Source organism: Manis pentadactyla, chromosome 2 (genome assembly GCF_030020395.1).
Source record: "Manis pentadactyla isolate mManPen7 chromosome 2, mManPen7.hap1, whole genome shotgun sequence".
NCBI classification, from domain to species: Eukaryota; Metazoa; Chordata; class Mammalia; order Pholidota; family Manidae; genus Manis; species Manis pentadactyla.
Genome location: NC_080020.1, coordinates 32,741,366 through 32,757,686, shown reverse-complemented (window position 1 = coordinate 32,757,686; position 16,321 = coordinate 32,741,366). Strand labels below are relative to the sequence as shown.

Here is a 16,321-nt window from a genome sequence, read left to right as displayed (position 1 = left end):
TTAGAGTGGTGTTTCCTCTATTTGTGTATTTTGAGATTTGCTATCCAGTACCTTTTCTAATTATTGGAAAACCATTAAGAGACAGGAATGAAATACATAATGCATTAAGTGACTTTTGTAAAAACAAAAAAATGTCCACTACTCTTTTGCTTACTTTGCTTACATAGCTTGTGTTGGTTTTTGTGTTTTACTCTTATTTCTTTCAACAGCCTTTAGGAACTTCCTGATACATTGTACTGTGCATTAAGGTTGTGTAAGTTTTCATAAACAAAAGCTTTTGAATTTGCATTCCTGCCACTTAATGACTGGCACTGCTTGCTGTGCCTTGCTTTAATTGTGTTGGTTCAGCACTGTGGGAGCTTTCTGTTTTCCTTTGAAAACTATTTTATTATGAGGAAAAGCTTCAGAAACAAGGGCTGTAGGCACCTTTTGAATTTAATGTCCTTAGAGTTGCTTCTCTTTTTAATGCTTTACATAGGTGAAAGATATGATCCTGAGCCCAAGTCAAAATGGGATGAGGAGTGGGATAAAAACAAGAGTGCTTTTCCATTCAGTGATAAATTAGGTGAACTGAGTGATAAAATTGGAAGCACAATTGATGACACCATCAGCAAGTTCCGGAGGAAAGATAGAGAAGACTCTCCAGAAAGATGCAGGTATTAACACTTCACCTCTTGTGTCTCTTGGAAAGGGTGCTAAATTTATGCAGCTGGGTTTTTGGGTTTTTTTGTTTTGGGTATTAGCATTATGAAATTCAGCTGTTTTCTTTTTAATAGATTTTATTTTATAGAACAGTTTCATTCACAAAAAAATAGTGCATAAAGAGTTGCAGTATAACCCTCCCCCTCCATCCTGTACACACACACACACACACACCATTTATCTGTTATTAATGTGCATTATTAGTAAGGTACATGTATTAATAGTAACCAATATTGATATATTATTATTAGCAAAAATCTGTTGTTTGCATATAGGGTTTATGGTGTTGTACAGTTGACAAATGCATGATATCCACCATTAACAGAACCATACAGAATAGTTTTATTGCCATAAAAATGCCCTGTGCAAAAATATGGAACAGTTCATGAATTTGCTTGTCATCCTTACACAGGGACCATGCTGATTTTCTCTGTTCCAGTTTTAGTATATTTGCTACTGATGTGAATAATGTGCAGCTGTTTAAGATAACTAGGTCAAACATTTGCAATTAGTATTGATACACTTTCCATGTTATCTGTGTCCATTTATTTCTAAAGTTAATACCATTTCCTGTACATATTTATTCAAGCTGTTTATTGGATTTTTTTTTTCCCCTGTGAGAACTTTTGCATTTGGGCATCAGGTGATCCAGGGATCCTAAGGTATTGCTGAGGGGTAATGAACTTTAAAAGGGCAGGATATAAGCACTTACTCTGCAAAGCAAGTTTTACAAGATCTTTGTCATTTGTGCCTCACAGTATCTGTATTAGATGGACTTGATCAGGGATTTTACCCTTGTTTTTCTAGAGGTAAAACCTGAAGCCTAGTCAGGCTGTGTAGAACTTGCCTAAAGTAATACATTTAGTGATAGAAATGAGCCTTCCAGTGAGTTCTTGAAGTTCAGTACCATCTCATTTTTTCGTAAAATCCTAATAGTTCAGATTTAAGGGTCATTAAAAAGAAGAAAAAATTAATTTTGAAACTGTTCAGATTCTGAAATATTTTTGAGTCTTTTCAGTGTGTTTCTGTACTTGTTAAATCCTTGGAATTTCTGTCTTTTTTTTTTTTTTTTTTTTTTTTTTTTTTTTAATAATTATTTTTTATTGAAGGGTAGTTGACACACAGTATTACATTACATGAGTTTCAAGTGTACAACACAGTGGTAGAACATTTATATACATAATTCTAGGTTCCAGCTATCACCCTACCAGGCTGTTACAATATCTTGACTATATTCCTTATGCTATACATTACATCCCGGTTACTAATTTATTTTACCATTGGAAGTCTGTCCTTTTTTTTTTTTTTTTTTTTTTTTTTTTCTGAGGGCATCTCTCATATTTATTGATCAAATGGTTGTTAACGACAATAAAATTCTGTATAGGGGAGTCAATGCTCAATGCACAATCATTATTCCACCCCAAGCCTAATTTTTGTCAGTCTCCAATCTTCTGAGGCATAACAAACAAGTTTTTACATGTAGAACAAATTCTTACATAATGAATAAGTTACATGGTGAACAGTACAAGGGCAGTCATCACAGAAACTTTCGGTTTTGCTCATACATTATGAACTATAAACAGTCAGTTCAAATATGAATACTGATTTGGTTTTTATACTTGATTTATATGTGGATACCACATTTCTCTCTTTATTATTATTATTTTTAATAAAATGCTGAAGTGGTAGGTAGATACAAGATAAAGGTAGAAAACATAGTTTAGTGTTGTAAGAGAGCACATGTAGATGATCAGGTGTGTGCCTGTAGACTATGTGTTAATCCAAGCTAGACCAGGGCAATAAAACATCCACGTATGCAGAAGATTTCTCTCAGAACGGGGGGGTGAGGTTCTAAGCCTCACCTCTGTTGATCCCCAATTTCTCACCTGATGGCCCCCCTGCGACTGTGCCTGTCTTAGGTTGTTCCTCCCTTGAGGAATCTTACCCGTCTCTGGCTAACCAGTCATCTTCCGGGGCCATACAGGGAAATGTGAAGTTGGTAAGTGAGAGAGAAGCCTTATTGTTTGAAAAAGTTAGCTTTTTACTTCTTTGCATATTTATGCCCTGTGGCTTCTATGCCCAGCATTTGTCTTGAGGTATCTTTACCACTTGGAAGAATTATGATACTCGGTAAATTTGATATGAGGCACGAATTCTATTTAAGGGTTGTAATTAGGAAGGAAGAAGAAAAGCTATAGAAGTAGCAGGCGGAAGAAAACATGGGAAGATTGATTATTTCTTTGATATATCTTCTTGTAGAGTAACTTCAGCATGTATAGGTTTTAAGCTACTACTTAAATTGCACACACACATTAACATAATAGGAGTATAGTTACATAACCAAAGCATATCTGTAATTACCAGCCATCTGCAGTGAAACCAAGAAAACCAGTTAGGCACCTTAGGCATTTGTGAAAACTTATCTATGATATGGTGGATATTGTCCAAATGAACTTGAACAGTCTGAGAGAAATCAGACAAATTAAAACAACCCATTCCTGGGGACTGTTCACATGCCATATGTTCTTTTAACAATAAATAGTTTGTAGTTGTAAGACTTTGGAGCGCTACAATTTGCACTTCTCCAAATTCTTGGTTGAGTTCCAACAGTATAGATCCAGTCCAATTTTGTTGTTTTATTGTATGCACAGGCCAGCTTAGATATCTCCTTCCTCATTCCCATGGCAGGTCCAGGAACTGGTGGGATGAGTGCATCTACAGCTGTAGCAGTGCGTGGATCTTTGTTGGGGTTTATTGATGATCATCTTCTGGCATGAGTCTTCCAGAGGGTGCAGATGTTGGAAGTTCTTTTTCATATCATATCTTAGTTCATTTTCGGGGTAGCCCAATTAGGCTTTGATCCTCTGTATAAACACAAACAGACCCTTTGCCTACACTTTTATATGCCCTTTATACCCTTGTGTAGAACTCGTTGGAGGTTACCACACAGGAACTGCCCTTTTTTTTTTTTTTTTTTTTTTTGCTATCACTAATCTACACTTACATGACGAATATTATGTTTACTAGGCTCTCCCCTATACCAGGTCTCCCCTATAAACCCCTATTTCTGTCTTTTTTGAGGCTTTTTCTGGAATATGATCTTTGAAGACACAGAACTTATTTTCGATACTTGCAATACATCTGTTTTAACAACTACAGTTCTAGCTCCTTTATACTGAAAGTGTATGCATATGGCGAAAATAAATACTAAACTCTAGGAAACGGTGCCACTTCAGATACTCTATGCTAATTTTTTTCCTCTCATTAATGTTCTTATGGACTATGCGTTTACAGTTTTGGTCTGGTTTAGAAAACATAGCAACCGTATATTGCGTTACCATTTCCTGAAGAAGTGTGGGAATCAGGTAGGTAGGCTGGTTAGAAATCTAACTATGTACATTCTTGTGTTGTTACTTTCTCTCCTTTGCCCTTCCACCCACAGTCTTTCTCTCCTTGGTCTTCCTATTTCTCCCCGCCCCCATGGTTGCCTCTAGAGTTCTGATTAAAGAGACGATTAACATTTAAATGAGTGAAAATGTGGTTTGTATTTTATAGCATAATAACTAAAGGGAATAACCATGTGAGAAAAGAGATTTTTAGATGTTGCATGTGACTTCTCTGGCTTGTTGCCAGAATTTCATACTTATTTACTCATTATTAGACTCAGGAATTCTTGAACATTGATCAGTTATGAGCCTTCCATTTCACTGTCTGCTAGTCAGGTTTATATTCTCAACTTTTAAAGAAATCATCTCAAACAAATAAAAGTGGACATCAGAAAGGTGAGAAATTTCAGTTTAACTTACAAGACTGATGGTGGGAATCATCATGTCATTTGTTGCTAAGAAATTAATAAGTGACAAGGGCTTTTGAACACTTCATCAAAACTTATATATTCCTTAAAATGCTTACAGATAAAAATACATTTAACCCCTTTGCTCTGTTTCGGAAGCCATTCTTCTTCATCCTTGATTTATACAGGCTCCAAATCAGTTTATATTTAAGTAGAAATTGTTGTAGATTGGTCTGAGTTAAATTGCATCAGTAGTAATAGTCATAGTTTTAAGGAGAATTTTAGGCATTTTGTATTTCAGAATATTTATAAATTAAAGTACCTACTCTAAAACCAAGTAATAATAGGTAATGGAACATATTGCAGGTAATTTCTCTCTCTGTCCTACTTGCACCAGAAAAAACTCAGTGCCTTTTTTACTGGAGGACATGGCTAGTGCTGATAGTTTTAATTCACAGCAGATGAAAAACCCAGGTTTTTTAAAATCATTATGTAGTTTTTTCTTTTGCCCTATTACAGAAAAAAAATTTTTTTGAATATGCCTGAAGAAGAATTATTTCAAAACATTTTTAGTATACTTAAGTTTTCTTAAAACCATTTTCAGTTATGTTAAAAGTTTTACTTGCTGATACTATAGTAAAATAGAGTATAGTTGTAAAGTGCATTGCCTCATTCTTTTTCTGCCGTTTATAGATAAGAGCTTAATTTGTATTCAGATAGGATAATATTTAAAATATATCCATTGAAATTGTAATATTTTATTATGTATTTGCATTAGTATATAAGAGTCAGTGACAGAATTATGTTATATAAATGGAACTGTAGTCATTTGCACATAGGCCATTTCAAAAAGTGGTCATCAAATGCAGATGTTTGCATTCCCAGGGTCTCATCGGTTGATTTTGATATGATTATTGTGCTGTTTTATTTTCTAATTAAGCTTTAAATTTAATAAGCATTTAAATTATTTCAGACATTTTTTATGTGTGCACATTTATGTAAGTACTTTCTTATAGCAGTATTTTAGACTTATCTAGGGAATTCAGCAGGTTCGCACTTCCCCTCCCCAACACACACGTATTATTCAGAAAGCTTAGATAACATTCTGTTGATCTCTGTCATATAGTGAAAGTATGGAATTTTGGAGTTACTGCATTTGAAATTCTCTAGCTCAAATCACTGAGGGCTCCATGTTAAAATAATCCCTAGTCTTATTATTTTGCTTCATTTTTAATATCTTTTAGTGACAGTGATGAGGAAAAGAAAGCAAGAAGAGGCAGATCTCCCAAAGGTGAATTCAAAGATGAAGAGGAGACTGTGACGACAAAGCATATCCATATCACACAGGCCACAGAGACCACCACAACCAGACACAAGCGCACAGCAAATCCTTCCAAAACTATTGATCTTGGAGCAGCAGCACATTACACAGGGGACAAAGCAAGTCCAGATCAGAATGCTTCAACTCATACACCTCAGTCTTCAGTGAAGGTGGGAATGGCACAAGTTTACACATTTTTATTTTCATAAATTACTTTTAGAATTACTGCTTTAGTAGGCTTGGGCATTTCTAGGCAATCATATTAATTATAGATCATCTGGCATGTATTGCCCAGAGTCATTAATAGTAAGAAATCTCTTTGGGGGAAGAAACCTGTCCAGTTGCTGAATGATTGCCTATATACTTTCTGTGAAAGTAGAAATGACACTCTGTTCAATTAGAATTACTGAATAAGAATGTAGTGCATCTGTTTCTTTCTAGACACCAGCAGGATTACCAAGCACAATGAGATTGACTAAGGAAGATTTGAGGCTATTTAGAAGTCGTAAGAAATGACAAAAGAGGACCAAGTAGATACATAGGGGAGTGGTTTTCATTTAACATAGAGGTGGTACCTATAAATGGAGGCTTATTTGTCTGATCTTCACTACTGATGAGTAGCAACACTGCCTCTCACACTTTCTTCCTTTGTTTTTCATTTACCACAGAAATGAAATCTACTATAAGCTAGTCTTTTGGACAGGTATCTGCCAAAGAGGGAGATTTGCCCCAAAGGGCTGAAGTGTTTCTTTGTCACTCTCCCCTCACTAGTGTTTACCCAACTTGTGTCTTCATTGGAAGTAGTAAAAGCTAAGGAAAGCATTTTGCAATGTATCCTGTAAATTGTAGGTGACTCTAAAAATAAAGCTAGTCCTACTTAGTGGCAAGAACAAGTAGTGTCACCTTTTGCCAGATAACCTCTGGTGTATAATTTCACCCATATTGTGTTCTTTTTAGTTTTGATGAAAATCTCAAAATTATAACTCCACTTTAATTGTAGTTAAATGGTTGGTTGTTCTTTTTGGTTTTAGATTTCCCCTGCTGTGGATTCAGTTAGTTTACTGATGGAGGTACAGAATCTAGTAGATAGTCTTAATTAAAACCGAAATACATGATGGTGGGTACATGGAGAATTTCATTTAGGGTTGCATGAGGAAAAATCATCCAAACTATAATTTTTTTTAACAATAAATTGCAAATTTTTTATGTTGAAGGATTTTAAATGTCAGTTTGTACAGTCTGAATATGTGTCAGTGCTGTGAATATTTAATATTTGTACTGTAAGCTTTTTTATTTTTTTGCTCAAAAAGTTTTGAAGGCTGAAGTTCTTGAAGATTTACTCAGCTGCTTCAGACCTCTTCCAATCTCAAAGCCTTTTGAACTACAATACAGATTTTAATCTTCAAAGCTCAAATTAACATGCCTAGGAATTTACCGTGTTTCCCTGTATCCTAGCAGTTCTGTTCTAATTTAGCATATACGTATTGAACATACAGGACATACACATCAGAGTGCTTAGGACTGTGGAGAAGAGAAGAATCATATTACAACTCTAACCCCACAATTTAGTTTGGAAACTAAATATGAAACATTAAATGTCAAGGTATATCAAACAATATGGAATTACACCTTCTTATATGGGATACAAATAGTAATCATAGAATCATAGAATTTTAGAGCTACATAGGATCTCAGCCTCTTATTCCAGTGGCTCTCAGACCTTATTCCTATTCATTGGAATTATTGAGGGCCTTTATAAGACTGTACAGGCCAAGATCCCACACTGGGCAATTATAACTCAATATGTTGTGATGGGCTGGAGCCCTGTGTATTTTTCAGTGCCTCTCAAATGATTCTGATACACAGCATTAAGATTTGGGTGGGATCTGGAAGGTGTGTTTTCCAGAGTGAAATGCAGTGAAAAAGAAATGAGAGGAAAGAGTGTGGCTGTTAGGGACTTCTACAGCGCTGGGAATAGAATTACTGAAAAACACTTTCTCTCCATAAGGATTCAAGGTCACTTCTCTTTTTTCAGCTAAATCTACCCATATTGAGATAAGTACAGGTGTTTGTGTCCGTTAGGCGTTAGAGATGCATAAAGCAGATCTAGAAAAAATAGTAGAAAATTGTTTTCTAAGCTTATTAGTTGTGTATGTACTTCCAGACTTCAGTGCCCAGCAGCAAGTCGTCTGGTGATCTTGTTGATCTGTTTGATGGCACCAGCCAATCAGCAGGTGAGCTTCCACATTGTTTTTTTTATTTTTAGAAACCTTGGTTTCAGAGTAATTTTTTAAAATGCCAAATAAAAGATGAAATAAAAATAAGTGTTTTTTGTATTGGTTTAATTTTTAATGTGAAATTGGTGAGCCTGGAGCATTATTTGTGGGGAAGATTGTTTAATTGCCTAAAATAAGGAAGAGTGCTTAAATGTATGACTAATACTTCAATAATCTCTCTCCTTAATTTCTTCAGCAATGAGTATTTGGGCCACTTTGCTTTCTCAATAAGCAAAATGTACTGCTCTGCCCATTTTATTGTCCTTCCCCAAATCTTAATTCTGACTGTCAACATCAGCCATCTCTAGAGTTCATTTAAGCTTTTCATTCATCTGTTCAACAAATATTTGTTGAACCGGACACTGGTCTAGGTACTTGAGATACAATGCGTTTTTAGTAAAACCTCAGTTCTTTCCTTCATGGGAAGGTCAAGTGGAAGAAGTAATTCTTAAACAAAAAGTCACAGTTCGTTACCTAGTTACAGACATGCAGAGTGCTTTGGAGGAAAGGGGCACTCCCTGAGTGGGTGTACTTACCTCCCTGACATATTTTAAGAGGGCTTGTAGCAAGAGAATAGTCCATTTACCAAGATTTTCTCATAGGATTAATGATTTCTTCAGTTTGATATCCAGTATGTGCTAGGTGTTACTTAAGTAATTCCCTCTGTTTTCAAGAGTTGATATTTTAGGTTGCATCTGATGACTTTGGAGTTCTAATAAACTCCTGTGCTACAAGTCAAAACAGCTTAAGAATACAACTTCTGCATAAAGACAGTCTTTTTTCCCAGCCTGTTTGATGATTATTTCACATTAAAATGTGACAGCAAGATTGTCTTACTGTAACATACTAAGTAAATCTTTTGTTCCTAGTTGTATGTAATGATTTCCTCAAACTGAATTGTTTTAAAGTTGATGTTAGTGTTTTAAGTAGAAGTGTGAGGGACATTACTTTTCATTGACAGTTTAGTATATGTAATTAATATAAAGTCTCCTGTTACTTTTCTCCTTTTCCTTGCCTAATATCATAAAATTTTTGGACTGGGAGTGAACTTAATAGGGCATCTGGTTCTGTGTAGGTCCTGAGATTGTTCAATTCCTGTTCCTTTTTTTCTGTAACTATAACTGTTCTCAAATTATTTTTTAAATGCTATTGAACTGTCACGCCTAAGGTTACAAACCAACTACGTTAGTTGTCTAACAATTTCTGTGTTGTCTTTTTGTATGTTTAAGATTTTAACTGTAGTATTAATTGGTAGGTAGGGTAGTTAGCAGGTAGTCATATAATACAGATATAGTGTCACAGAATATCAACTAATTTGGACTTCCTGGCATGAAATATTTAAGAGCCCCTTTCATGCATCTGTGGAAAGTTTTAATGGAGCAGAGAAAAATTAACTAGGAAGGTCAGAGGAGTGAATGTAACTTTTTTCTCAGTGATAGTAAGATTGCATTGAACACAGAGAATTATTAAATACCAACATGCTTTCTTTGCCTGGAAAGAAACCTTTGAGTGGTTTTTCTTCTCCAGTGCAAACAGTAGATTGACTAATTAAATAGAAGTAGCAGTTAATATTAATAAAGTAATTGAAGCAAAGTCTGAATGAAATCTGGAAGATTTCTTTCCTTAATGTTTATTTTATCATAATATTCTCTAAAAAACAACTGAATATGGGTTGACATCAGAATTAAATATTTTTAAGTTATCTTCCCTTTGAAACAGTATGTTTAATCAGTTTGTGCAGGACCCTCCCCCATCCAATCAGTACATAAATTTGTTACCCTGAATCTCTATTTAAATATTTCAGTAATACGTATTTTAAATTGACTTCAGCAGTGGAAAAAAAATTAGGTGTTAGATCTTTAGCCACTCACACATGAGAAAGTCTAAGAACCTACCACCATGCTAGCAGTACTGTTTGGTATGCCATTTGGGTGTCATTTACCAGATGTGCCATTATTTATAATCGTACTGTCATGCAGTGATACGGGCATGAACTGTAAACCTAAGCAGATATGGCATCTGTACCACTCACCAAGTAAATACCTCCTTTGAGGAAATGCTCGGATTTTCTTTCTTTTCTTTTTAGTGCAGTGTTGTATCCTTCTTGTTAACATCTTCAAAAGTATATGTGGTAAAATCATTGTAGAATACCTACATATCTCATTTAAAAATACACGTGAAACCCATTCGTCAAGATTTACTTGAGACTCTCTTGATAAATGTCCCACTGTGGTGATACTCTTTTAAAAATCTGTACTTAAATGATATGTTTCTGGCTTTTATATATAGTACATTTCTAAGTAAATACAGTTGAAAATAAAGTATTTAGAAAATAAGCCAATTAGAAACAGAATGCCAGGAACCATGCCATTTCATTTTTTAGTATATCTCACCTCTCTAAAAGATAAATGAAAGATAACATAATTATTATAACATTATTATTTCTAGTAAATAAATGAGGTTGAAGAGAAAATACACCATTATTAGTACAAATAGATACATGACTTACAATATTTAGAAAATTCTTTAAAAGATCATGGTATATCAAATCCAAATTTTTCTTTGCATTTATGTTTGAAACTCTTCTCTTGTATCCAGTAATCACTGTAGTTTAAGATGTTTACATGTATATGAGCTGCCTTGTTACATCTTCAGTACACCAATTTATATATTAGAATGTCCATGGGTATGGTCTCTAGGTTAAGCTGGGTTTACTAAAAATAAAATTTGCTCTTATCACTAATTGTAAAAACATTCTTTTCACTAATTAAAAACTAACGCAGGCTCATTTTAGAAATATGGTGGAAAAACAAGTGATTCATCATAATAGATTCATAAGGTTAATAACTTAGTAATTTTGGTAAACACATTTTCTATATTCAGTCAGTATATTTATGTAAGCATTTATTATGTGGCAAATCTTTTTCAGGCTTCTAGGTAAGGATTTTCTTTTGTAAACTGCTTTTTCCCCAAAATTTCATGACTATTTCCTTTTATAGTAGTTGGTATTTTATAGACCTTTTATTTGCTTTATAATCTTCACATTGTTTGGATATACTATGTTTAGCCAATCAGTCTCTTATTTTTATACATTAGGTTTTGTTTTATTTCCAAGTTTTTCTCTATTATAAAGTAGTGAAATAGCATCTTTCAAAATATTACAGTTTGGTAAGTAGAAAATAGTATTTCAGTTTTGCATTTGTTTGATGACTGAGTTGGAATACTTTTCATGTTTTTATAGGCAGCATAACTTGTCTGTCTATTCATGTCCTTTGTCCATTTTGATTGGAGGCATTTATCTGTACTTATTTTTTTTTAACTTCTTATGTATATTTTGATTCTGTATCATAAATTTACAAATTTTTTCACATTTTGTCATGTAATTTTGTATGTATTAGAATTCTTCATGCAAAGATTTTTCATAATCTAGTTGAAATTCTTTGTTGAAGAAAATATCCATTTTTAGGTTAAGCACTGTCTAGATCAGCTGTATTTTTCCTGTTTTCACAGTATTGCTTTAGAAAATGCATGTTCCCAGCTGGTGATTGTAAATAACCTCCTTGCTGCCCTGAAAAGGCATATGGAAATGGCTCATTTATAGTGACAGCTCTCATGTGGGAATCTTGAAGGATAGCTCTTGTGAAATTTAGTAGTCTTCCACATGCAGCAATTTTTGATAGACTCTTTTATTCAAATTCCCTAGATAGAAGTTATCTGGAAAAATGCTTAAATATAGAAAATTTCTGTTGAATTTAAGGCATTGGTATGACTATCATCATGCATACAGGTATGGATAGTCCCTCCTCGGAGAGGGGGAAAGAAACTTAATATGAGTTTTTGATTTTTGAGATAGTTTTCAGAGTTGAAGATCATACTGTATAAAACTCAAGTGGAAACATAATCAGTGGTGCTTAAGAAGATTAAAGTGAACTCCTTCTCAAGGAAAAGTGGATTCTATTTGTAAAATACTTATATGTTTCCATTCTCTGCTCCCAGTGTTACTAAATTAGTCATGTTGAAATCAAACTCACTAAAATATGGGTGAGGAAGAATATTTGCTATAGGTAAGTTATGGATATAAGATAATTTCAGTTTAGATATTAGAAGGTTGAGTAGTAGAAAAACCAAAGTAAGGTAATCATCTAAAGTAATAAATTCCAGATATGAGAACATTAAAATACCCAGCTTAAAGTTGTAATCTGCAGTATTCAGTGAGTTTATCCACAACATGAACTTTCTTTGTAGTCTATACTGGATAAGATTTGAAAATCCCCAACTTGTTTGGCATAATAAACTAAATTGAATATTGATGTCTTTTCATGCTTGTAATTCCTCAGTTTTCAAATTCCTTAATGCTGTAGTAAATAATTATGTATCATTCTGTTACCTAACAGTATACTTTGATACAATATTTTTATGTAATATTATACAATATTTTTAACATGAAGACAAACGTGTGAATATAAAGCAACTGTTTGCAACATTTATTTCCTTGCTAGTTTTTATTAATACATGTTCTTGTTTAAGTACTTTAAAAATACAACTCATTGATCTTTTGTGCCTATTGTCACATTTTATCATGATGTATTTACCTTTAAAAAAGTGAAAAACAAATCACTGTGACATCTTTTGGAATAAACAGAAGTGGATATACGAACTGTAGTGTTGGTAGGAGTGGAGAACCTTGGCCTTGGAGGGAGTTAGTAGTGAGTGAGACATACATGAATATATGCACCTGAAATGAGATAAAGGAATGAGGAATTAATTATGCCAGCTAATATTTGACTACAGTGAGTGTGCATTAAGAAGAAATACCAAGTACACATGTATCAGAAACTGATTTGTTCCTTTTGTTACTGCTGGCCATTTATTATAAAGGGGAGATAGTTCTAGTTTAATTAACCCAGTTGAGTGTAGCAGATGGGGCAGAATGTCTCGCAGCGATAAGACAATTCAGAAATGGCACCAGATGTTAGAAGCTGTCCCTGGTGGTGTTTGAGTGCAGCCCAGATGTTCCAGTCCCACCTGGCTAGTTTCTAAGCACTGCAGGCTAAGCAGCTGTGATGTAACCTATATAATGTTCACATAACACTAAAAGCACCATAATTGAACTGCTGCACTAAACTTGTAAGGTTGTGACTCTTAAGAGGTGAGATCTTTAAGGACAAACAGAATAAGGACAACTCATTAAGGTTTTGATCCATTGGCTGTTGTTTCATTGATAACTGAATTGGAAAGAAATGGATTATTAAAATGTAAAATAGTATTATTATTCAAATTGTAGACAAAAGTAAGTACTCTTACCAATGTAGTGTTTATAAATAAAAATTTATATGAGAATGTGATGTGTACAGAGATTGGTTTGCAGCCTTGTTGTCTGGATCTCGCCTCCTTAAAAATACCAGTCTGAAAGTAGGGAAAAGCTATTATTTTTTCATCTATTAAAATTGCAACCATTTGCTTGTTCATGGAATAAACACTAAAAAAAAGTTCACCAAAATGATTACATTTTTTTCTGATAACTATTATAACTGATCTGTATGCAAATCAACTTCCAAGTTTTTCCTCGGTTTTTTTATTTTTAAAGATTTCAAACCTACAGAAAATTTGCCAGGTTTTTTCTCTCTTTCTGTCTCTCTAGTTCTTTTTGTTGTTCTTGTTTGTTGATTACATACCATTTGTTTGTTGTGTACCATTTAAGAGACAATTGCAGGCATCATGAAATTTTGCCCCTAAAATATTTTTTAGCATGCGTCTCTTCACAACAAGAGCATTCTCCTTTATAATCACAATATAAATATCATACTTGGGAAATTTAACATTAAAACAGTGTTATTTTCTAATGTACAGACCATATTCAGATTTGCTTGGTATCTCAATTATGTCATTTCGGATTGTACTTTTTAAAACATCCAGAGTCCAATCAAGAGTCGTGCATTTCATTTACTTGTTTCTTTAGGCTTCTTTGATCTAAAGCACTCCCAGCCTTTTTTATCTTTTATAATGTTGACATTTTCTGAAGTTTTAAGAGTTGTTTTGCAGAATGTCCCTCAGTGCATTGTATTTGTCTTGAGTCATTACTCCTGATTAGATTCTGGTTAAATATTTTTGGCAAGAATTTCTACATGTGTCATGATCTCCTTTTCAGTCCCTTGCACTAGAAGGCCTGTGAACAGTCTTGTCCAATTATTTGTGGCATTAAGTTTGATCAATTGTTTAAGGGGGCATCCATCCAATTTCTCCACTGTAAAAGTAATTTCAACCCTTTGTAGCTGAGATTATGTGAGTATCTTATTTCCTAACAACACTTTACCCAGGTTTTAGCATCCCATGAAGATTCTTAGAAAGAGTGTAATTGTCCGAGTAAACTGCATGCTCACCTTTTGTTTGTGCAGTATAAGAGAGGGATAACTTTAATGACAGTTGTAATGTCAGTTATCTTACTGGATAGGAATGCAGGAGAGTCTGGTAGCTAAAAGGGAACATGGTGACAGGAAGACCTAAATCATCAAATTAGCTTTTATGATGGGTCTGGGGCCTCTAATACCGGGGATTTTGTAAGTGTTGTGCCAATTAAAATGGCTTCCTGCAGTTGCTATCAATTGTTCTGACCAGTTAAACTTAGTCCTTATACTTAATTTCTAGGAGGATCAGCTGATTTATTTGGAGGATTTGCTGACTTTGGCTCAGCTGCTGCATCATCAGGCAATTTCCCTTCCCAAGGTATGACACGATTTCATTGGCCAGAAATCTAGGGGTGGTGAAAGGATTATCAAAACAAAACAACTCCCTCCCCAGCTGTTTTTTGGCAATTTTCTCCTTCAAGTATTTATAATTCCTAATTCCTAAAGAATATTCATTGATAAAGGTATTTTATTCGGCCAGTGTCTTAAATATACCAAATGATTGAATTTGGTTACAAACTACTCGGGCAAGTACACATACATAAAACTGCCCTTTATTCTTAAGTGACTCTTCTTCAGCTTTTCTTTTTGTGGGGAGGGGTCAATAAGTATAAATAATCACATTTTTAGCAGCAAGATTATTACCGTTAGCTGAATTGGTTTTCATGAATGAAATTCCAGGGACATTGGGATTGGACAGACTATCTTACTAAAATTCATTTATTGTAATTTAGATATCTGAAGAGCTTGTCTTTGAAAATTAACGGAACTTCATTTTGAGATATCCTTAAATAGTGAGCAGTTGAACAGTTCAGGCAGACCTTCCTCACTCCATTGTCGTTAGAAATTTTAAAATACCCTAAACTTATTGTGATGATGATTTCACAATATATACTAATGTGGAATCATTACATGGTACACCTGGAACTAATATTATATGTCAATTATGCTTCCTTTTTTTTTTTTTTTTTTTTTAAAGCCAACATCCAAGCAGAATATAGATTTACCATCATGGAGTTAGGTGAAGGTCTTGTCTTTTTGTCCTTTTTATTATTATTTAACTACCTCTGCCATGTGCTCTGGTAGCTGTTTAACTTTGGGAAAGCCTCTCAGCCTCCAACTTTCTAAAATTGGGAATAATGCTGCTTGTCATGGTTCTAAGTAATATATATAGGAGCTTATAGAATAGAGACTAAGTTGGTTATTAAGTGTCTTCTTTAAAGGTTGTAAAGGAGGTGGTTGTAGTGTTTTTTTCCTTAATATCTAGTCAGTCTGAAGTTTGACAGATAATATAAAAAATTTAGCTATAAGAATCCTAAACATGAGGTGAAGCAGGAAGGAAAGATGTAATTTAACTGAATTATTCATTTCAAATGGTTATCGACTGCTGTTATATTAATTGCATTAAAATTTATACTTAGTAACAACTGACATAGGTTTATGAGGATTTAGGAAGAAAGAACCATAGCTCTTAATGTGATTTGGGGTTGTTTTGACAGTCTACTTCTCTAAATTCCAAGAATTTCCCAGAAACCAGAATTGCGGAGTAATAACTTTCATTTTAGAAGTGTGGTTATGCCTTCTAAGGGTTAATACCTTACTGTAGGCAAACCAAAGTGAAAGGAAAACATTGCCCTAATGTTACAGACTGCCTGTGTAATTCTCAGAAGTTTTATATACATAAAGTTGCCTGCTATGCAAGTAATTTGAATATGTTAACATCTCTTCATCTGTATGCATGTGATTAATATAACGTGATCACCGTTAACCAAGGGGCTGAAACTGTTGCAACAATGATTAATCATTTCCAAACAATATATGCCCT

The 16,321-nt window shown here is 34.0% G+C and overlaps 1 protein-coding gene and 1 non-coding gene across 5 annotated transcripts in view; one reads left to right on the top strand and one right to left on the bottom strand.

Moving 5' to 3' along the window:
- The window catches only part of CLINT1 (clathrin interactor 1), a 79,241-nt gene that overhangs the window by 56,348 nt on the left and 6,572 nt on the right, over positions 1-16,321 (top strand). For 3 of the 4 annotated variants that reach the window (XM_036914717.2, XM_036914891.2, XM_036914981.2), the window contains 4 exons: positions 479-656; positions 5,740-5,986; positions 7,981-8,050; positions 14,738-14,815. In XM_036914717.2, the coding sequence (XP_036770612.1) occupies positions 479-656; positions 5,740-5,986; positions 7,981-8,050; positions 14,738-14,815 (573 nt within the window). The remainder of the gene's footprint in view (positions 1-478; positions 657-5,739; positions 5,987-7,980; positions 8,051-14,737; positions 14,816-16,321) is intronic. The other variant, XM_036915054.2, reaches the window with a different exon arrangement.
- Positions 1,070-1,171, bottom strand: LOC118930445 (U6 spliceosomal RNA). The gene has a single exon (XR_005032065.1). It is a non-coding gene; the product is annotated as a U6 spliceosomal RNA (small nuclear RNA).